At 33.7% G+C, this 24,293-nt stretch overlaps 1 protein-coding gene across 1 annotated transcript in view; it reads left to right on the plus strand.

Annotated features, from left to right (window-relative positions):
• The first annotated feature begins 6,616 nt into the window (after nucleotides 1-6,616).
• LOC128986792 (DE-cadherin-like) overlaps nucleotides 6,617-24,293 on the plus strand; it is a 478,258-nt gene continuing 460,581 nt past the window's right edge. Inside the window, exon 1 of the mRNA XM_054407314.1 lies at nucleotides 6,617-6,835. Within this exon, the coding sequence (XP_054263289.1) occupies nucleotides 6,697-6,835 (139 nt within the window). The 5' untranslated portion in view covers nucleotides 6,617-6,696. The remainder of the gene's footprint in view (nucleotides 6,836-24,293) is intronic.

The raw sequence follows: 24,293 nt of genomic DNA on the forward strand, positions 1-24,293 counted from the left end.
AACTTTGAAAGCTGTTAGTGAGAATTCTATACTTGATTGAGGAAACATAATTTGCACAGCGGTTTAGAAACCCTGGGTCTTTAAGGAAACGAACAAAGAGCAACTTTAAACAATTAAGAAATGGGTTAGGTCTCATGAGTCAAAGAAAGCTGAAATTGCGTTAAAAGTCCTTTTAAAGTTAAACATGGCCTTCAGCCCGGCGGGGATAGATTTCCATAAAATCGCTTTGTTTAGTACGCTATTTTACAATTGTGGCTATAGTTCTTTTACTATGGAGCAAGTAAAGGATTTGTTCAGTAAGAACCATTAAACGTAATGTGGCTTATTTATGTGGCATTAAAAAGTTACCTCAGCCAATGTCACAAATCATTAACCAAATACTGTCAAAGACAATGTTACAAATTTCAAAAATCTTATAAGAAGAGGAGACGAAGGATTTTCGAATCGGAAATCAAATGCTGTTGTTAAACTAATTGCTAACAAATTTATGTAGTTTATCATGGTTAAAACATTGTTATTAAAACTAAAACTAAATCCACTATTTTCTTGAAACCAGATTAGTTTTTATTTTATTCCCTTTAATCAGTTATGAAGAGTAGTACTAGTTTAACTCAATCAAAGGAATCCGCCTGTTTGTATCAAAATAGGGCGGCCAAACTCAAATTTCTTAGAAAAACAGTATCACTTCGTCCCACTCGCTTTTACAGATGATTAAATACGCTAATGGAGTAACATTTCGGCCCGACGAAAAATTTACAAGGGTTGAGGAACGCAGTTCAGGTAGTAAGAGGTACATGACCTGTATACTTTGCAACCACCCTCTGGTGGAATGTCGCCCAACCGCCACCCCTTGCATCCTCTGACCTCACATGACGGAGAATCGGTGGAATCTTACCTAACTTAACCTAACCTAACCTAACCTAACCTAACCTAACCTAACCTAACCTAACCTGTCAAATATTTTGTTGGGACGAAGTGTTACTAGTGGGCAGGTAGAGAGTTGGACCGTAGGCCACATCTGAGGGTTTCGGGCCGAAATGTTACTGGGCCGAAGTGTTACTTGGGCCGAAGTGTTACGACACGTTTCATTGAACTGTCGACTCGAAATAACTAATTACAATTCTGCGGATGGATCCGTGTATTAATCTACTTTAATAACTAACCAATGGCATATATTTTTTACACTTTACGGAAATCATACAAACTAACTAACTTGATAGTAATGATGACGAAAATTAAGGATATTTTAATAAAAATAATAGAAATGCAATAAATTAAATTTATTATCATTAAATCTAAGATTTTTACACGATACTATGTTACTAAAAAATGTTGAAAAGCCAAAAATGATCCAAATTGGATGAAACCACTTTAAATAATATAAAAACGTACTTTATTGCAATGTTGGAAAAGCCTCACTGTAAAAAATATTTAATATCGTTATCTTACTAACACAAAGAGAAAAATCTGGTACGATTCTTCTGAAAAAATGTCTTTGCTCTGAACTGAATAGTTTTTTTTTAATTATTACAAAAATATCTTAATGTTGGTTCTTGTTTGAATTAATTAAAACCATAATTTTATTACTGTATTTTTGAATGGTGGTAGGTATATTAAAAATTGATAGCTTTAAATGAATTATTTATAAAACAGCTCTCTTGGTTGTAGTTGTAGCGGATGTTTTGAGGCCAAGTTGGCTCGACTCTAATCTCATCTACTAGAGTGGCTAGAGGGAAAACTGACACCAATTATTACCAACATAAAACACCTTTCCCTTAATGGTTACAGCCTCTAAAACTAGTTATTGGGGTTTACAGTTTTTCATGGTTATCATCATGGTACAGTGTTAAAACTAAATTCAATTACAGTATGATAATTCTTTTGTAAAATAATATAAATTGATAGGTAAATGTATAAACATTTAAAAAAAGGGATAACTTGAAATAAATAAATGTTTTTGATCCCTACGCTTTCTTAGACGTTTAAGAACCACACGTTTATTAATAGGAAGCGGTCTAAACTATTCAATTACGGTTGTTATGCCGGGTATTGAATATATCCCTGTCGTACAGAAGACTAGGACGCTCCACTAGAATAGCAGGAAGCAACACACCTAAAACCAATTGTTATTTCAAAGTCGTTGTAACCTACCAACAGATCTAGTAAGCAGTTCGATAACAAATTAAATATTATCAAGTGGTTCACCAGAACAGCAAAAAGTTATCTTTCTAACCTGGACTTCTAACCTAGTCATTATTTCGTCGAGTTGTACACTCACCATTTAACCACTATGAAAACCTTGATTTACTTTTTTTATGGCTGAGCTTAGCAAGTGGTTCAAGTAGTTGTATGTTTTCACGACTACAATGACATATGTATGATCTGTATGATATGTATGAATGTATGATCTAATGTAAAAATGTGATGCTTTTAGATATGACAAACTATTTTATAGTTTTATATTTTATAGTTTTGTATTTTATAGTTTGTCTTTTTATTTGTAGAGGAAGTATAATAATCAGTTTATAGTCTACAGTTTAATTTCATAACATAGATAAATATAGAAACACAAAATTGATATTGACCCTTTAAATTTGTTACTAGGCCTAACTACGTTTAACTAACTTTAGAATTATTTTCTAAATACAGTAATCACGAAGCTGTTGTACTTCTAAACGCTAGGCGCCGTGAGAAGATCGTAATGCAATGGTGTATACATTAGTGTTGTCAAACAGTATGCTGTTGTGGCAAAGGAGAAGGAAAATAGCTGAATACCTCTTGATGTCATCACTGTGTAGTCCATGCTAAAAGAACCACGGAGATACCAGGGGCGTTTCAACAACGAATTTTTTTATACGTAATTTATAATTTCAAACAAATGAAGTTGCTTTCAATTAACATGAATTTTTCAATATCACGATTAAAATATTATTATTAGAATATTTAATGTTTATATGTAATGGCAATGAGATAGCTTAGTAATAAAAATGGAAATGGAATTTCTTTATTCTGGGAGACACTGTGTCTATTCACCTTCTGGTTCCCCATCCGTCGTTTTGATCACCATGCTATGTTTGTTTGGATGTGCATTCATGTTACATGTGAATATTCAACGTAATCTTGGTATCATTTTCTAATTAATATATTTTTTACCAAAAAATGCCTGCCTAAATAACATAATACACGAATACTATTATTTCATAATCGAAAGCTGAAACTAGTGGCTGCGTGAAAATAGCAAACGCAAGTTAAACAACCCAACCTATATAACTTGTTCAAGTGTTCAGGCACGGCTACTGTGTTTCACTCTGTCAGATACAGAATTCAATATAAACATAAAGCAAATGATTCTAATTATTAAATTACTTGTCCAAAGTGAAGTGTGAGATTTTTTACAAAATTATTTTTAAGTTTGGAATTTTAAAAAAATCACTTAAAGAGTTGAAACTATCGTTGGGTCACGCTTGCGCCAAGATGCTTTGATTTTTGTATATACCCAGTCAAAACCTATATAAAACAAACAAAATTTAATGGATTTGGATTAGTTTGCTTGGAATTAACATTCTGGGGTCAACGTCATTTCCATTAAGTTTCATCATAGCTTAAAATGCTTGATTCAATGTTTCAAATTTTTTTTAAATCGGGGGAGACCCCCATACACCCTCTCTGCCTGGGGTTTTCCATAACCCCGAGTCCCCCTGGAAGGCCCCCCAACCTTCGTCTCTGGATCAGTTCCTGGAGTTATTGTAGGTAGTAGTCTCAAATAATACGATTACACAGCAATGACGTAAAAAAACTAACAGTCATCCCACAAATGTGTTCTAATAAACATTTAAAAGTGAAGGTAATTATCAATACCATGTCAACGATAGTAGTGACCGCTCTTTCAAACTATCACGCACCTAGTATAATTCAGTAGGTCTACAAAATAACTATCTAATAATAGTAATTTTCACAGATTTATCTTTTAGTGTGAATGTTGTATTGAATGTTAATATCCCAGCATCAATAAGGTTTATGTGTATAATATTTTTTGAATTGGGTATTACGTTTTACTTTTCCCTTTTATACTGATCACGTTTTCAATCCTAACCGACAATCCGCTAGAACACGAATTTAAGCTTATAACACTGTATAAACAAAGTAAACTCAACAATGTTGCAGACTTGAGATCAAATCCTGTGTTATTCGTAGACTTGGCTTCAAGGTAATAAATCGCAACAACTTGGAGCTTCGAGCGTTAAATACATGTTTAATTGCTTCCCAAGTAATTTGTGCACTTGAGTCGCAATATTAAACTTGCCCTTCTCTCGCAAGCTTCTTATACGGCATACTCGCGTTCCATGCTATTGGAAACATAAATAAACACTTTCAAGTTATGCTGTTTCTCAAGTGCGCAACAATAGCTTCTAGATGCTCAAAACTTGCAAAGTGTTCTAAATACGGTGAGGGTTCAGTGCGATATGTGATAGAATGGTAAAGGAGTATAGTTCACTACAGTAATCTAAAATAAACCATATCAGTAAACTGGCACATACTTTCTCCCATTAGCTTGTTAACAATCCCTTATGGTGGATAAGGTGTGAGTAACTGTGGTTGTATTTTATGGAAAAAAACATAAAAGTAGCAATAACTTTAGAACCGTAATTTACAGCGTTAGGAGTTGTACCATTTTCTTTAGAGTAAAAAGGGCCATAACATACTAAATTGTAATCAAGAAAGTTTTTTTATTGATTTTTATCATTTATTTACAATGATGAATGTAAAATTTTACCGATAGCTTACTAATTTTCATGTATCTCTTAACTAATTTCATATACAAACAAATTAATAATAGTTTGCCTTTTTAATATGCCTAGGACAGTTAAGGATATTGTACTGGCCACAAGTCATTTTGTAATTTATATCTGATTCACCAGCTCACATACAGCGTGTTCGCAACTAATGTATTCTACATATATATATTACATCTTTCATACTGTGAATGAAGGTTCAACTCAGCGTGGCAATACCGCTATATTTGCTAGGTTGTCATGATACATTGGTTTAATATTTACTTTAGTTTAGAGTTTGACAATGGGGGACTAACAGTTGTCGTACTCGGGAATTACGTACCTAGCTGAATGTTCATAAAACATAAAATTAAATAAGTTTATTTCAGGTCAGTTATAACACAGAAAACATACTATTATTGTAGTATGTTTTCTGTGGTTATAGTCATGACAAAGACAGATGAGTGACAAGTGCTGCTGACTCACGGTGCGGAGGTTCTGAGAACTACTACTCTAGTGTCAAAGATGTACCTTTAACACTATTCGTGCTGTCGACATGTTTGAACATAAAAGTTGCATTTATTTCAATGTTAAGCAATTGCGGGAATTCCCGTCATCAGCACCCAACGTGTTAATTTTAACATGCTGAGTAGGTGTTACTACAGTTAATGTTGCTGTTAGATTGTACGTTATTAAAAACCTTTATTATTTTACCTTTTCCATTTAAAACCACTTTTAAAATTCCTTTTGGAATAGACGTAGACGAAATAGAATTATCTGTCGCCTTTTGGATTGAAAATTTATTTTAAAAGATATTGAAATAATAAATTCCCCTAATTATAGAAACTATATAAGATAACATGATTTGCTGCTGTGTTGCGAAGGTGTCACAATGATTCTTTTATAAGAATGCATGCTATGTAGTGTAGAATCATATTTTAAATTGTCACCCAGTTTAAGACCTTATATTATTATTTAGTAGACCCTAACTTGTTTATTGATGTATCCACAGAGAAGTAATATAAATTACTTCTCTGTGATGTATCTTCAGATTATCTACAATATAAAATCAAAATGTCACTAGGCCTATGTACAATGTTTGTTAATCACTATGTTGTTTATTTATATCACTACTCACTAAACGGTTACACCACACACGCTTCACAATCATTGTACACACTGACAGTATTACCATTGTAGATATACCTCATGATCATTGATTGACCTCTGAACAACAACATAAAGAACAATAGGAAAAAAAAAAACCTATAACCTGTTTGAAATCATATTGTTTGATATTAATGAATTAAAGCTTGTTAATAGTTATTATTTATCTCACTGTACAACTTTCAAAATAGCCTAGCAAAACACAATCACTATTCACATTATAATATACGGTAGTTTTATAGTATTACCGGTTAAGAATATTTCAAGCTCATAGAGTACGCTTACCAGCTAAAATGTCTTTAACTAACCTTACAAAACTGTTTCAATCATCGTCTTTGTTTATCCGTTTATCGTGTTCAGAAAGCCTAACCCGACCACTTATCTGTGTATATTGTCTAATCTGTTACCAAATATTTATATTTATCTATCTTATCTCCTAGCAAAGTCCTTGACTAGGCGTTGTCGATGAGACAAAGACTTCTTGTTCGTGGTGACGTTTGTCACTTGGAGGAAGACGGTGTCAGTTGTCAGTAGCCAGCTGACCAGACTGTACACTGCAACACTGGACGGTCGGTGACTGTACCTAGGTAGCGCGCGACGCTCATTGTTGCCGCCCCCTCCCCCACCAACTGTTGAGCGCGCCGCGTCGCTCTCGCTCAGTCTTGAGCCGACCTCGGTAAAGCGATGAACTTGTCGTGATCGTGGGCCATCTTGTCTTGACGTTAGTTTTTAGTTGGTCGTGGTTCAAAGTGCAGTGATGATGTGGTGTGCTGTTGATTTACTGTTTGTTTCACTGACTTACGCCCTTGTGTGTGTATCTGTGAGTGGTTCTGAACATTTGGAGAGGACTAGCGACATCGTAGCCGTCGACAACTCCTTGGATAACCGAGATAAAGGTGACAAAGATCACAACTTTACACTTAGTTATGTAAACGGTTGCATTATTTTGCTGTAATGACTCTAGGCCACGTACATCATCTATGTTTGTGACAAAGGAAAGTCAATCGGTCAATCCCAATCGTGACCTCTTGACACATTTATATCATTTTCACTTGTCAATGTCATAGAACTTTGGTATCATGACCGGGGTTTCCAGACACAATCAACGTTATGTATGTTTATCACAATCCTCGCAATATTTTCAGTTTATGGTCTAATATAAAACTAGTAATAATTGGCTGTGTACGCCGATTTCGTGCAACATCGCTTCTTCTTGCTTGTAGTGCAATATTCTATTTTTATTATCTCAGATTTAGGTGTAACTTTGTTTACCAACACTGGTACACAATTTTAAAACCAAATACATTGGTAAAATGCAAAAAACCAATATGTTCAACAAATAAATAAAATAGAACTAATAAAATATGTATTAGGACCAGGTCGGTTCCTGGTTGTGGTCCATAATTTGTACTTTATAGCATTCTTTTACATGAACAAAAAACTCTACATGAACGTATTGGTATGTTTCCTGAGGTATATTTGAAACAAGCATTATATTCAAACATTCAATGTCGCAAATAAAGGTATTTTAGCCGGCAGCGCTCTAAACATGGATAGAGTGTACGTGTGGAATCGCTATACTGTATTTATTGAGCTATTTAAGATTTGTATTACATTTTTCCGCGTTGTTTACCCTATCATATTTCCCACTAAAAATAAAAGTGAAACTTTTACTTAGAAAACTAAAAACTCTCTGGGTTATTTTATGATGATTAAAGTCTGTTGTGGCCAATAGGGGTACAATTTTAAAGAATTGTACATGTAAAAAATTCCCATGTTATTCTCATGGGAAATAAATAAACTTGTAGTTTGCTTTTTTAGTAAAGTCTAATACATTCTCATCAAATTTGGCAAATATTTTTAAATTAGGACTAAGTTACTTACTCAGCTTTTATCATTTTAGCGAATTTTCCTAGGAAGTAGATACAATTACCGTAGGTCTCATAGGCGGAACCGAATTTCCTTTTCATTTATGTCCCCAGAGCAGAGACCAAAAACACCATCCGTTCAAAATATTATTATAATATGTTGGTAATATTGTAATGTTATATATATAGGCCTACTAATGTTTAATGATTTAATTCAATTATTATGGGGGGGGGGGATTTATGGGGTAAATTTTTTTTCTCATTTTTGACTCTGAAATCACAAAATGTCCAGATTTCTCTCTGAACCATAAAAAAACAGATACTTTAGTAACCTATATCAAAGGGTTTTTTGTACGGTTATTTGTTACAGATAAAATTCAAACAGTTGTTTAAATTTTAATTCCCACGCTATTCTTAAGGAGAATATTGTAAAATGTTGTAGATTGCTTGTTTGTATTTTGATCAAACCTGAGAAATTTATTAATTTTATACTAAGATAGGCCTATGTATTATTAATATTTTACTAAAAACACTTTGTTCCCTGTAGCAGCAAATCTAGGTACTCGTTAAACCATACTCCTTTTATCTATGGTTAAACCTAATGTTATTTAAATAGATTCTAAAATTAATTCAGGAAAATGGAAATTCATTTAGTCTGCGGGTTTGCTGCGGCAGGGGTATTGGAAAATTGCAACTGTAGCAGTGAACCTAAGTAAATAATAAGTTATGTAAATGATAAGTTTTTATCATTAAAATTATTGTTCTAGCCTATTTATAGCCTAGGCCTATTGAAATAAATAACATAATAAATAACAAGGGAGATTTGAGTGTAAATCCAACCTGGAGGATAAAAGTTGGCAGATTTGCTGGTATTTGGTCTTCAGAACCTGGTAATAAAAGTACCGGTACATTTAAAATAGTTTAACATTGTACCGTTAACGATTTTAGTTTAGAAATTGATTTATTAAATATTTGATAAAAAATAGAATTTGTTAAATATTTGCTACGATAGTTCAGTATATCACGAAGCCAATATAGGTAACTTAGATATCACGAAAAAAGTTACCATTTATATTTAATGGTGTTATGAATTAATATACATCAATAAAGGTACCACTATAAGGTTACACATCAAATATATAACATATAACCTAACATAATAATATAACATATAACATACTGTATAATATAATATAATAATATATTATATAACAATATGATATAATATTAATATTAATTATTAATATTAATAATTATAATAATAATATAATTATAATATTAATAATTATTATTAATATTAATATTAATAATAATATTTATATAATATATTATATAATATAATTTAATATAATATTTATTATAATATAACACATAACATATTCAATATCGGAAGTGTTTTCAACATCCAGAATCAACAAAACCCCCTATTTTTATTTTACCCGTTTATACTAGGCATAGGCATAGATATTTAACTTCACTATTGTACAACGGTACAATAGAATTTGCTTCATGGACGTTCTTTTTATTTTGGGATTAAGTAATTCAGCAAATTGTTTTATATTAGCCGTGTAACTAGAGAAGACAGCATATCCAGAATGTATGCTATGGTACATAACGTAAGATTAACCTAGCCTATTATGAGTTTGTCTGCGTTTATATTTGCATTGGGAGACGTCAACGGAAACTGTTTGCAAGTCTACTGCTAGTCCTGACAAAAATCCTTGCTACTCCGTCTTGCTATCAGAAAGATGAACTGACTCAATATTAAATACCAAAAATAGGAACAACCCCAGCCCCTACTTTTTATTTGGAATTTGTTGGTGTTTATAATTATTAGAAATTTATTTACAAAGAAGAAACTATGAATAAGATGAACACAAATTATTTCCTACGACGTGGTAAAAATCAATCTAAATTTTATGATATCACGTGGTATGGTAAGGCATGTTCATTTGTTGCCTCCTATGCAATGCTTGTAATATCATAGATGAAGTAATATAAATATATTACATAAGATAGGAAGTAATACATGGTGTTTATTTATTCTATGGTAATATGTTGAATAGCCTACATTTCACTCTAGCCTTTGTATTTTAAAGCCAACATCGGTAATAATGATAGCTTTGTACTCTTACCAAAAGAAAACTGATATTTAATAAAAAAAAAAAAAACATGTTAGTCTTATATAATCTAAACCCCGTTTGTTACCTAGTCAATGTAAGTAGTCTACTTGCCAATCAATGGCCAGTGGCATTAGGAGAGACTTGGTCTATTTTTCAACTTCGATTAGCACTTTTCTCTAACAAACATTTGCACAGTATATCTAACGTAATTCGGGTCAATATACAGATGGTTTATTTAACTTCTGTGGCCAGAAGTCTTGTTTGTTATGATTGAAGAATTCACAATAATTAGCCATGCCAGGTTTTGTACACAAAACTTCAAAAGAGTCATAAAATAAAGAGTAAAAATGTTAAGTAAAGAGTCATACAGTATTTTCTTTCACAGTAGATTTGCCATGTACTTTCCTGTTGATGCACACTAGCCTACAGTAGCCTAATATAATTTCCGTGGGCAATGAAATTTTCTACCAAACAAAACAGAAAATTTTCAACTCAATTGTTTTATAGTATAAACTCTGGATCACTGATTTTTACAATAAAAGGTTTTAAATTAGGGTACCTGTATCCGTCAAGTGATCCTGGTTTGTAATTGGTTGACTACAGCTGTTTCATGTTAATATTAACAAATCTTCAGGTCAAATTGTTGCATTTATTTTATTGATTTATTTGATTTATGGTCGTCATAAGGTTTAAAGTTCACAAAAAAATAACACATACACTTACACGAAACATTTAATTAACACTGATTGGCCAAAACACAAAACGAAAAAGCGTGTAAAAGTATTGTTTTTAGAGTTTGTCAAATTGAAGGATAATGAATTCAAATTGGAATCATTCGTAGGCCTATATTATCTGGTTCGTATATTAATCCGGTTTTCTATTGTTCGCCACATTCCTTCTCATAATGAACACCATGAGTTTATGAGTCGAGTTTGATTTTTTTTGTGGGCAAAAAAGTGTTAAAAAATGCAGGATATATTATTAGTTCAACTAGTTGTTGACTGCAAGTACGTTCAGTAAATTTTATAACCACCAGGGTCCAAGAATAATGAATCGTAATAAAGTCTAAACACAGCAATTACTTTTGACATGTTTGTCACCTTGAAACCAAGTAAACATAAACTGGAATCCCCTGCACACAATCTCATCGCAATCCAACGTTACGGTTCAAGCAACTACCCTATAAATAAATAAATAAATGACTATTGTATTTTAAATTAAAATAGCATTAGCCCTAAGTTTATTTCAGTAATCTACCCTGAACAATTCGAAAGCAGCCGTGTAAGTTGTTCTAAGTGACACATTTAACACCGACTCCTTCCTCAAGCAATTAACCTTTTGATCTTTAAAGGTTTGTTAAGTCACTTTAATTGCTTTGTGACATCATTGTTTTCACCGTGCGATCCATACAATTGAACGTTGTTGATAGAAAGAGAACAATAGCGTGGCGCGCCACCGACAAAGCCCGATAAACATGTTATTGTGCGATGGCGCACCACCATCCACCATCGTCGCTCGCCGAGCTCTATTTATTTACAAGTGCAGCACAGGGTTTTTATTTATTCATTGCATTACCTATTCTCTATGCCGATTTATTCATACTGCCATTGAGAATTCGCGGTAAATTGAGTTTCATTGTTTAACTATAAAGTCAGGAGATAAACGCTTTGTCACACCTACACGTATGTACTTTCCTTAAGCTCGGGATTTATTTCATAATATCAAAACTTGAATAAATTAGCCTACTGTCTAGTGGTTAGATGGCAGTTTCAATTTTAAAGATTCATTTATTAATGTAAAGATTAAACAAATTCGTGAATATGTATATAGGTATCTTCACCGATAACTGAACTAATGTGTAGTTTACGACCAAAAATAAAGTGTTATCTGTAAACACTGTTTTAGGTAACCCATTTTTCGTAGAAACCGTTTACATCGTACACAAACGTTTTAAAATTAAATAAACAGTCAGCCATCACATAATGTCAAGATTAAGCTACAGTGCACTGATTTAGAAGTTTTTATAGAGGGGTTTTTTTTAGTTATATAGGTTATTACCTTTCTACAGAATTAATTCTTTTGGTACTTGTAGCCCTTTAAATAAGTCCCCTGGGTGGGCCAATCCTTTTTTGAATGGGATTCAAGATCAAGATTGTACACAATCTCCATTGCAGCTCCTACATTTTAATTCGACTGGAGTTTACTGTAGTTAATTTTTCATTCTACCCAGAAATAAAAAAAAGAGGTGCCCAAGTATTTCCGGCGATTCACGTTCAAGGTTGGGCCACTCTGTTCTGTACCATATTTGGGCCCTGGGCCCTGGTAGGTGGTAGAATGTCCGGTGTCCGCGGTGTGGCGCAGCATCGCTAGTGTTTACCCCCCCCCCCTCCCACTCTTCACGACACCAAGTGTGTTAATTTCCACGTAATCAGACCACACGCTCAGCCCGTTAGTCACTGGCCATTGCGACATTAGCACAATGAACAATGAGAATGCGCTACGCTCGCATGCGCTCAGCACTATTTCCAACTGTTGCAGTATAAATCCACATAATACGACCGTATTTTTCAACCTGTGCCACATAATTCTAAAAATCACAGCTATTTGTTTACACGAGTTGTTTGCTTTAAATGTTAACGTTCTAATACTGCGGGCGCCGATTTAACGAAATGAAATCCTACTGTTTTAACGGATGTTTAGATAACCTTTGGCTCTGTTATCAAATAATTAACGTTATAAATGCTTGCGGAAGCTATGTTATCGTAACTGTATATGAGTAACTTATTATTTATCAGTAAAAAACTTCAAGCACTTAATCGACATTGATATTGTTATCACAAATTTAATTGTTATATTTTGTTTTACAATTCCTTAGAATGTTATTATCAAAATCTAGTGTTCGAACCCTGCGTTTTAATCGCAGCTGCTACAAGTTTCCTCATTGATTTAGATTTGTAGAAGAAGAAATATCATCTTATTGTAAAAGCTTAAGTTTTCACTGCATGACTTGTTCTATCTTCATAACTTTACGATAGATTCAATGATTTAGGCGTTACTCTTTTGTTTAAATATTACAGCAGAAGCCAGATAGTTTTAATGTATGGACACCCTATATTAACTTTTTATTGAATTCCACCAGGGAATCTATCCGGCATAAAAATACTTTTTTTGTTGGTATCCCAATTTTGTCTGGAACCCGAAATGTTCCGGACAAAAGTGTCATCCCGGCCTCTAGAAATAGTTTGGTTAAACTGAATTTAGTTTTCCAGTTACAAATCAATAAAAAATACAGGGATATTGATGTCAATTTTTAGTTTTGGCCTCTTAGGCCGATGGAACAAAAACAATGTCTGTCGGTAAGCCTAATGAGTTTTATGAGGTTAGATAAAGACCTCTAGTTTCGCCCATGTTCGCCCATTTAGCATTTGAAATTAGGTGCTTTTAACAGAGGCTGTTGATGGGCCTTTAAATCTAAAATTTTTGAGCTGCCCCCAAAATACTCCATTATGAATTTCCGAACAAAATTGGAATAGCGACATAAAGGTGTACTTTTGTGTCATATAGGGTTCGGGTTTCTTGCTGTTGTGTAGCCCATTTGCAGCAGTATGACAAATAAAAATATGATCAATAACAAGGAACAATTGGATAACATTTAAAGCCATGAACAGAAACTTATTAGAACCAATATCAAGCTGTGTTCAGATAATTAATCTTTAAAGGAGTATTATATGTAATTTATGGTTTCGTCCAATCCATATTGCATTCCTTCATGTTACGTAGCATCCCCCAAGTGTATATATAGCTGCTGTGGCAATGTGTACAGTCTATTGTCGTAACTCGTGCAGTGGCAGTGCTAATGTTGGTGTTTACGACGTATCCACGCCGAGTGGTGGTTTGACACTTTACATACGTCTAGTAAGGGATGAAGTTAGTAAGTGTATATAGCTGCTTAGGCAATGTGTACAGTCTATTGTCGTAACTCATGCAGGGGTAGTGCTAATGTCAGTGTTTACGACGTATCCACGCCGAGTGGTGGTTTGACACTTTACATACGTCTAGTAAGGGATGAAGTTAGTAAGTGTATATAGCTGCTTAGGCAATGTGTACAGTCTATTGTCGTAACTCATGCAGGGGTAGTGCTAATGTCAGTGTTTACGACGTATCCACGCCGAGTGGTGGTTTGACACTTTACATACGTCTAGTAAGGGATGAAGTTAGTAAGTGTATATAGCTGCTTAGGCAATGTGTACAGTCTATTGTCGTAACTCGTGCAGTGGCAGTGCTAATATCGGTGTTTACGACGTATCCACGCCGAGTGGTGGTTTGACACTTTACATACGTCTAGTAAGGGATGAAGTTAGTAAGTGTATATAGCTGCTTAGGCAATGTGTACAGTCTATTGTCGTAACTCGTGCAGGGGCAGTGCTAATGTTGGTGTTTACGACGTATCCACGCCGAGTGGTGGTTTTATACAGTTATTATTTCTTATACCAGCACTGTGCGTGTCCTAACCCGTAACCTCTCCTTATCACTGCCCTCGGATGTTAATTAAATCGCCCGTTGCCGTTATCACAGTCGTTCCGTTTATGTTATTGCCTGCGACGTTTTTGCGCGATAACAATAAACCGTCCAGCTGACCTGACATAACAGCTGGTAATAACTTGACGATTATAGTTTAAAGGTGATTTATTTTAGTCTTTATATGTGTGTAGTGCAGTATTCGTTTTTAAGTCGTGATCAAAGTTTTATACGATTTACAGGATGCAATAATGAGCATAATAAATTAACCTAATTCCACTCAGAAGGAAACAGTTTTTTTATGCTTGTGTTCTTTTATACATTGTATCTTGATGGTATTGCACAGTTTACTTGATAGGCCTGATGATTATCTGCGTGATTTCTTATTCTTTGAAATAGTTTCATAAACAGGTACTTTGTATTTTTTCTCACTAGATATCCTCGTATGATGTTTTATACTAAGTAATTGTTCAATGTTCAAAATGTCACTCATGCAGGTTCCAAGCCTCAAGCACTTTTGTTCATTGTTGCCTTTAGCTAATTTCCCCTATTTTGCATATTAATACAAAATTTATCTTGCATTGGGGGAAAAATTGAAGACTTAATATAGTATAATTGTCTACCCTTTATTCTATGGTAAAATGAATCATTATGTGCGAATAAGTTTGAGAATGCACATTTTGCCTTGCCTAAGAACATTTTGCGTTGTACTTCCTTAAATTAGTGCACTGTCATGCCAAAGGTAATGCAATTATTTGTTGTATTTTTGCTATGTAGAATGACTTTTAATTGATTTTTTTCTGTAAACGTCCTGCACCAGCCAAAATTTATAAGTAAGAAGATAAGATAAGAATATACGGTATTTATTTCAAAAATGAAGTATCATTTTAATTGGGGCTTAAAACAAATGTACAAAGGAAAAAAATCCCCACAAAGACTGTACATCTGCGTGTGGGGAGAGTCTTCTTTGTCGCTCACCACTTCACGGACATAGGCTAATAACAAAATAAACCAACAATTAAAAAGAAACGCCTCAACGTTGGTAAAAAAAGACTAAAATGAACATATACAATTACTATACAGGGTGTATGTAAAGTCCCGCACCGGCCTTATATTTTCTAAACGACGACAGATAAATCAATAAGATTTGGTACAACTGTTCACCACACCTAAAAATCTACTTTTTTAAATAAATTTTCTGTCATATCATGGGGACGTCCCGCAAGGAGTCAGAATTAAATCTAGAAGCATTGGTTTATATTTACATCAAATTATTTACACCTTTACTAGCAGAATATAATGCTGCAAATTTGAACTCTTTGAACGACTGCCATCTTTTACTCAGTTATCTGTCGGAGTTCAAATTTGCGGCATTATATTCTGCTAGTAAAGGTCTTTAATTTGATGTACATATCAACCTATACTTCTATTTAAGATTTCATTCTGACTCCTTGCGGGACGTCCCCATGATGTGACAGAAAATTCATAGTGCCTTAACAAAGTAGACTTTAAAGGTGTGTTGTTGATGTACCAAATCTTATTGATTTATCTGTTGTCGTTTAGAAAATATTAAGCTGGTTTGGGAATTTATATACACTCTGTAGAATGAGTTGAACAGATCTATTATAATATAAAACTAAGAAAACTTGAATTAGGGTGCCAGTACCACAGTACTGAAGTAAGCTGCTATTGTTTAGTCTAATTCAGTTTTAGAATTTGTTATCGACCTTCTTATGTCCTGTACTGGAATCTGATGAGATCTTCGGCAGCATCATCACTCAGTACAGTACATTAGAAAGTCGATAAAAATATGTTATCCTAATATTCAACGCTTATAAGACGCTATTGCCCGTTGGCCAACCTTATTCCAACCACTATAAAAATCGTCATACTTCTCACTACAGACTTATGCCTCGACCTCCATAACAATGCCTATAGCTGAGGATGCCACATTCCCTCACGTGCATCTCTTTCTCACTCTCTCATTCTTTTGTCATTTGCTTGATCATCTTTTTATTTTCTTTGGAATGAAAAGACTTCCAGCTTTTCATAGGATAGCTTCCCGAGCTTCCCCTGTCTAGTACCTTGACGAGTGACTTTCTATCGACGTATTGTAGGCTTCCGTCACGAGAATAGAAGTGGTTTATCGATGAGACCAATCGCACCTTCTACCTTCTGAACATTTTGCATGTAAAAGTAACAAATCAACCTAAAATACATCACACTAAACTCCATATAAATTAGATGGGCTTAAATTAATTTAATATAACTGTCAACATTTAAAGAATTTCATTGTAGATGCAGACAATAACATTGTAGCCAAATGAGTAAACAAAAACTACATTTTAACAGCAAAAACCTGGCAATATATCTGCATAACGTCGTATTATCAGGGTGATCTAATTACTTTGTGTTGTGGTTTAAAGTATCGCACTTTTCTAAGTACTTACATGGTCTTTTACTTTCCTGAAATAGTTTTATTCTGCTGCGTCACATTTTGTTCATCTTTTGAACATAATTGTACGTAGGCCTATAGTTAATTTATATCTACTATTATGGCCAATTTAGTGTACGCTTTTAAACCTATGCCTTGTGTAGCGGATATAATAATATAACATTGTTTTGTTAATTGATAACAAATGTTCTTGTTTTCAATTCAAAATGCTGATGGAAGTGTTTACGATTCAGTAATGATGCTATTATTGATGGCTCAAATAATCACAGTGGATTACACTAAAATTACCAGAGATTTGAGCTACTGTATTCAGTTTTGTTATAACAAGGAATACAAAAATAATACGCCTTTTATAATGATTGATATAAATAAATAAAATATGTTTAGAAAAATGACTTAAATGTTTCAAGACTAATTAAATAGATTTAAGCGTAACAAAGTGTCAATCAACCGCCAGTTGAACGATTGCATGTTACAGTTACAGTAATGCACGTGTACCTTGGAGCGATGTTCTCTAATGCCATATTGTTTCGCAGAAGCCTATTAGGAATTACTCTCGCAGTATGCACAAGCATGTGTGAGACGCGCGGCTTACAGCTAGCGGCAATTGGAAACACTAAATCGCAAAGCAGCTTTGGTAGCGGTATAGCGGGCTGAGTACCGTACTGTACACTACAGCCTACAGCGGCCGACGATGGTAGAAGTACAGCGGTGCTATGGATTAAAAACATCTTTTTGTCTACAGCTAGTACATACGTAATCAATCGTACAGTATATTAAAAAACTTTTGCAAAACTTATGACTGCTAGCCTGTCTATACTACTGGACCGAATCACACGCGGGTTGTACCAAGAGAAAGGTTATCGGTCCTACATGTGCAGGTTTTATTTGTATTTTGAGAATATTTATGTTAATTGGGACAAAAATGAAAAATTTAACTTTACTTATAGAGATTTAACATGGGGCTAACTCTATATTGACAGACAAGCATGTTTATTAAAATATTTTTTCTCAGTTCATGTGCATCGCAGGGAAAATCTACGCATACTGTTAGAAAGATACCTATTTGCCTGTAGATGTGCAGACTCCCTTTATAAATTAAAATTGACTAAATTAAACAATTACATGGGCTCTATGGGTTGCCATGTTGGTGACGAAATAACAACAAAATATAAACGAAGAATCAAAACAAATGGAAGAAATTATAATCACAAGTTTTATTTACAGCGTGGGGTGAAAATAGAGAAGTTTGCACAATACACACTTTTATACATATACTTTTGGTCGAGTTTTCGACTACGAGGCCAGCTATAGTTATAATGTACTATATTTTTATCCTTCTGATTTCATTTAAATACTTCCGATTTGTGTATAATCCTGTATTTATGCAATTCAAAATGTTGTAAAAGGTCAAGTAGTATTTACTTCGTAAGTAGTCGTCTAGTAGCTTACTGGAGACTTATGCTGGCTAGAGGATGGCTATTGTTCAGTCAAAACGAGTTATTGACTCGAATATTGCAAAACTGTGGATTGCACTAATGCAGGTTAATACACATATCTTTGAATTGTCAGTGCATGTTGGCAATTAGTAATCTATGCTTTACAATAATGTACGGCCTATTTTACTGTACTTTGCATCTTATCGCAATCCTAGAATGGATACTTTTTGTACGATACGATTTGTACGATCTTTTACGTACAAATGTGTTTATAATAGTAATTGTTTATTACAAACGGATTTTCTATGACATGATGGGGCATGAACCTACATTATATAGTGTTGACTGCCATTGCATGAAATCCTGTAGCTACGGTACCTCAAACACTAAAAATAATTCTACGTACTGTAGAAAATAATGTTTTGTTCGTACAAATGTTTGCCTAATACGAAACATAGCTGGTGAACTCAAGTAGGCCTATAGTTAGCTAGAAACGCCTTTTATTTATTTGTTGGTAAACTGATTACAGACACGAACCATATAAACATATTATATAAAGTACATACAATTAAATAGTATGCTAATAAAAAGATTAATGAATAACTAGAATTATTAGATATGATTAGTAAAAAAACATCTACTTGTCTACAAACCATCTACAAGACAGAAAGTTGCACCTATCGTTTATTTTCGAAAACATGTTCTCTTTAGATATCACATATAGTATTCCAATTACTGTCTGCAAAGCTGGTTGTATTCCAGCCATATAGCTTTATGATAACGATTAATATAATACCAAATGACATTGCCGTAACATAATGGCTATATGAATGGAGTTTAGTCGGTGGCATTTAGCAGAAGAGCGGCACTAAGACTGTTTATGTGCACTAGAGGTATGGGGCCTAATTAAATGTCAGCCTGGAGTCTCGCCTCAGGCGTTGTTACATTCATTACGACACGACAGGAAGAGAAACTTGAAAACTCAACTTATATCCTCATGAGTGCTTTTAGATTTTAATAAAATAAACTGACACTTAAGGCAGTATGTTTTATTTGCCCTACTTCGCAGTAAAGTGAGGGAGGGAGGGTTAATATATCTAGATATCGATAATATGAAGCGAATTACATTGTGCTAAATATAGTGAATTCTTCAACATAAAGACATTTCATGCATGCAAATTCGACAATCGATGTATCGATACAACCATCTTGCTGAGCAATAGGGCTGCCTCACCTGCAGATACATTTTACCACGTATTTCAATACATGAAGATCGATATGTCAATATGAACCATGTGCAAGATTATGAATGAATAGGAAATGTAGAGGCCCGATAAAACACACAATTACTTGATCAATACCTCTGTACCAGTGGTAGTCTATAATAGACTGCGTAAAAATAGGTTTAGTTGTAAAAGTCCCTCCTTTTATTTGCTCTCCAATGTAAATTTACACCATTAGACGATGAAGTTATGAACCACAGCTTAATGATTATGAATTTTAAATATAGCACTGACCATTGTTGACTAATAAAAGACCAATTATTATTTACCAACTAATAACGGATTTCAAACAAGGCAGTTAGTAAAGCAGTCTGTTTTTGTTTTTCAATTTTCAATGATAATTTAATACGATTGTATATAGAGTTATTATTTAACATGCTGCGAAGCTCAGCACCCTAATGGTTGACTTTGACGACGTATTCAATAGTAGTGCTGCAGTGGCCACTAAGGAGCGGTAATGGTTATTGAGTCAGTATTGGAGTATTAAGTGTAGCAATCAGGACCTTTATGTCGTCTGTAACCGAGGGTATCAAGTCCCCTTTAGCACCTCGCCACTCGCCTGATGTGTATCTGACTAACGTCGTCGTTAATGGAATATTAGTAGGCTTGCATTATATTGAAAACGGTTTATTGATCCATAAATCTGTTTCAATTGTTAATATTACTATACAACATTTGTTAATGTATCTCTATGTCAACATCATTCTAAACTGCATGTAACCCATAGAGACCAATGTAATCCCCTTATCTGCCCTTTAATAAATATTGCTATAAAAACTAAAAAATTATAAAAAAAAACTAAATAAAAGGGTAGAAGGGGACCCCACAATTCACACATTGCAAAATTTATCATCAACTGCACGCACTAAAATTCATTTATCATTTGTCATTGCCATCTATATACCTCACGCATATTTATTTTGGTTTATACATTTACGCAAGTTCGACAGTGTCTTGAATTCATTCATATTGTTCAAAACTGTAAAAATGGAGTTGTCCGTTAAAATGTAAAATAAAAGAAATAAAATTAAATTTAAGCGTTTGATTTAGATTTACATTTTTAAACCACTTTGATTGTTTGTAAAATTTTCAATTACGAATCATTTTCCAGTTATACAGGGTGAATAAAAAGTCAAGACCCCCCCCCTCTAATATTTTTCCAAGTAAATATACAGAGATATCCTTTTGGCGGTCAAGCAATCTTAGCAGGAAGTTTCATTTTATCATTTTGAAATTTTTGAGTGCCCCCCCAAAAGCGGGGATTTGGGGGGCAACTCAAATATTTTAAATGTAAACCCCCTTCAAGTGACACCTCATTTTGAAGAGTTTACAAAAACTTAAAGAATGGTGAAAACTAGAGGTTTCTATCTCTTCTCTATCCAAAATGGTAGACCGTCAAATGTTGTGGAAAATCAACGGTAAAATTGTTAATATTGGCTGCCATTTTGGATAGAGAAGAGATAGCGAGCTCTGGTTTTCACCATTCTTTAAGTTTTTGTAAACACTTCAAAATGAGATGTCACTTGAAGGGGGTTTAAATTTAAAATTTTTGAGTGTCCCCCAAAAGACTTAAAATTCGGGGGACAACTAAAAATGTTTCAATAGAAACCCCCTTCAAGGGACACCTCATTTTGAAGTGTTTATAAAAACTTAAAGAATGGTGAAAACCAGAGCTCGCTATCTCTTCTCTATCCAAAATGGCAGCCAATATTAACAATTTTACCGTTGATTTTCCACAACATTTGACGGGCTACCATTTTGGATAGAGAAGAGATAGCGACCTCTAGTTTTCACCATTCTTTAAGTTTTTGTAAACACTTCAAAATGAGATGTCACTTGAAGGGGGTTTAAATTTAAAATTTTTGAGTGTCCCCCAAAAGACTTAAAATTCGGGGGACAACTAAAAATGTTTCAATAGAAACCCCCTTCAAGGGACACCTCATTTTGAAGTGTTTATAAAAACTTAAAGAATGGTGAAAACCAGAGCTCGCTATCTCTTCTCTATCCAAAATGGCAGCCAATATTAACAATTTTACCGTTGATTTTCCACAACATTTGACGGGCTACCATTTTGGATAGAGAAGAGATAGCGACCTCTAGTTTTCACCATTCTTTAAGTTTTTGTAAACTCTTCAAAATGAGGTGTCACTTGAAGGGGGTTTACATTTAAAATATTTGAGTTGCCCCCCAAATCCCCCCTTTTGGGGGGCACTCAAAAATTTCAAAATGATAAAATGAAACTTCCTGCTAAGATTGCTTGACCGCCAAAAGGATATCTCTGTATATTTACTTGGAAAAATAATAGAGGGGGGGGGGTCTTGACTTTTTATTCACCCTGTATACAAAATAGTATTGTATTTAAAACTAAGTTTGAGTGCATATAAATTTGCTACTTTCAACTAATTTGTTGAAGAATACCTTTGACTATCGGATACTGATCAAGAGTCGTAAATTCGTAAATCTAATTGTCTGCACATGAGTAATTTGATGATTTTAACTTTGATTGATTGGATATTTTTTCGACAAACTAACAGACTACGCATAAGCCCCCATTTACAATTCTCCGAAAAATTTGTATAATGTGTTTGATTATACAGGGAAAATCCAAGAGCCTCCATCTAATATTTTTCTTACTAAATATACAATAGATATCCTTTTGGTGGTCGTGCAATCTTAGCAGGAAGTTTTATTTTATGATTTGGATTTTTTTGAGTGGGTTGAAAATGGGTGATTTTGGGGGAAATTTAAATCTTTTTCAATGTATCCCCCTTCAAGTGACACCTCATTTTGAAGAGTTTACAAAATCTTAAAGAATGGTGAACCCCAGAATTCGCTATCTCTTCTCTAGAAATTTCGAGTTGCCCCCTAAATCCCCCGTTTTTAAGGAAACACTCAAATCTTTCAAAAACATAAAATGATACTTCCTGCTAAGTTTACACAACCACTAAAAGGATATTTATGTAAATATCCTCAAAAGAAATTGTTTGTTGTTGTTTTATTCACCATGTATAATAAATATTACTGATTAATCTTCATTTATCTAAGTAACAAGGTTAAATATTATATATCAACGTTATAACGGAAGATGGATCAATATTGGTGCTGTAAAAAGAAGTTACAGTAGATAGAAATATCAGAAACAAAATTTTCAATATTTTAAGATAAATTTATTTATTTAAACCATGCACGGTTGATATATCATAAAAAATCAAACGAGTTTTTAAGATTGTATTTGGAAAATAACGGAACGTAAGTTTTGTAAAATTTAAAGCAAAAAGTTTTTACTTTAACTCGTCGTAGGCCTACATATTAGAAAGTTAGATTTCGTCGCACAGAAGTAAAGCAATATTTTATGGACCTGCAAACTCTCGCATTAACGATACGACCAACTCCGCCTCAGGACTTGGTCCGATGTTCTAAAACGGGTTTAATAAATTGTCCTTGTTATACATTTTATTGTAAATATTTTATCAATTCAACAAATTCTGCGTTTTATAATCCAATATTACTATTCGTACTTACATTCTCATTGTTTTTACATGAACATTGCTGTATTGCAGAATTTTAGCAATGCTGTCGAAAAACTGTGTCAATTATTATTATTATTTACATAATAATAATACTAAATATAAATATAAATATTAAAGATTCAGCTAGTGTGCAATGGTGTGCAGGCATTATTATATGTAACCAAAGAGAACCTTTTTTTCAGATTTTACTCTTTTTTAAAAGCGACCTTTTGAATTTGAAAACACATATAGTTTCGCTTACTAGTTAGTAATTACCAACTCCAACACTCATTTAAATTGTATGGATGTGTAGGAAGAGTTTCAGTCGCCATTGACCATAGTCATTGCAGCCACACATAGATATCATGCAGGAAGCCACCACACACATATATACTCCGTGTTAACACGACGGTGCCGACTGTCGGTGTCTTTGAATTCCCTCAACTTCCCTTCCCAGAACTTACCGGTCGTCGTTTCATCTAGTCTGCTCCATTACCAAACGGTTTGGTAAACTTCCACTTTGAGGGACCGAGGCTATTTCCTTCTTAACAGTTTCATTTCCTTTGATGTGTTACTCTGAAAGACATCAGTTAAAATGTTAAGGTAGAAAATAATATACATAGACAGAACGCTAGACTCTATAATTACCCTTTTCTTCTTACTAGAGGTCGTCCAGTGGTCGAAAACTCGAACAAAAATAATGTAATGTACAGACTTCTCTATTTTTACGCCACGCTGTAAAAAAAACATGTGATAATTGTGTAGCAATCGTCCATTTTTTTTTTGTTTCTTTGTTATATTGTTTTTGTTTTTGATATATTGTTATTTCGTCACCAGCATGGCAACCCATTAGGCCCATAGTTTTTTTTTTAATAATTCTTTTGTGCTTATTTTTTAGCCAGTTTTAATTTATGAAAGGATTCTGCTCATCTACAGGAAAATATCTTTCTAACACTATGGTTAGATTTTCCCTGCGATGCACACGATCAGAGAAAATAGGTTTTAAAGAAACATGCTTGCCTATTAATATATAGATTAATATTTGTAAACAAATGTACTATTGTATTTTAAACGAAATTTTTGAATTCATATAGATGGAATAACAATATTACAACCTAAGAAGCTATTGAAGGAAAATCAGAGAGAAAGAAATTACAGT

This window comes from Macrosteles quadrilineatus, unplaced genomic scaffold (assembly GCF_028750875.1).
Source record: "Macrosteles quadrilineatus isolate MER2022 unplaced genomic scaffold, UCM_ALF_1.0 Scaffold_2__2_contigs__length_208266976, whole genome shotgun sequence".
NCBI classification, from domain to species: Eukaryota; Metazoa; Arthropoda; class Insecta; order Hemiptera; family Cicadellidae; genus Macrosteles; species Macrosteles quadrilineatus.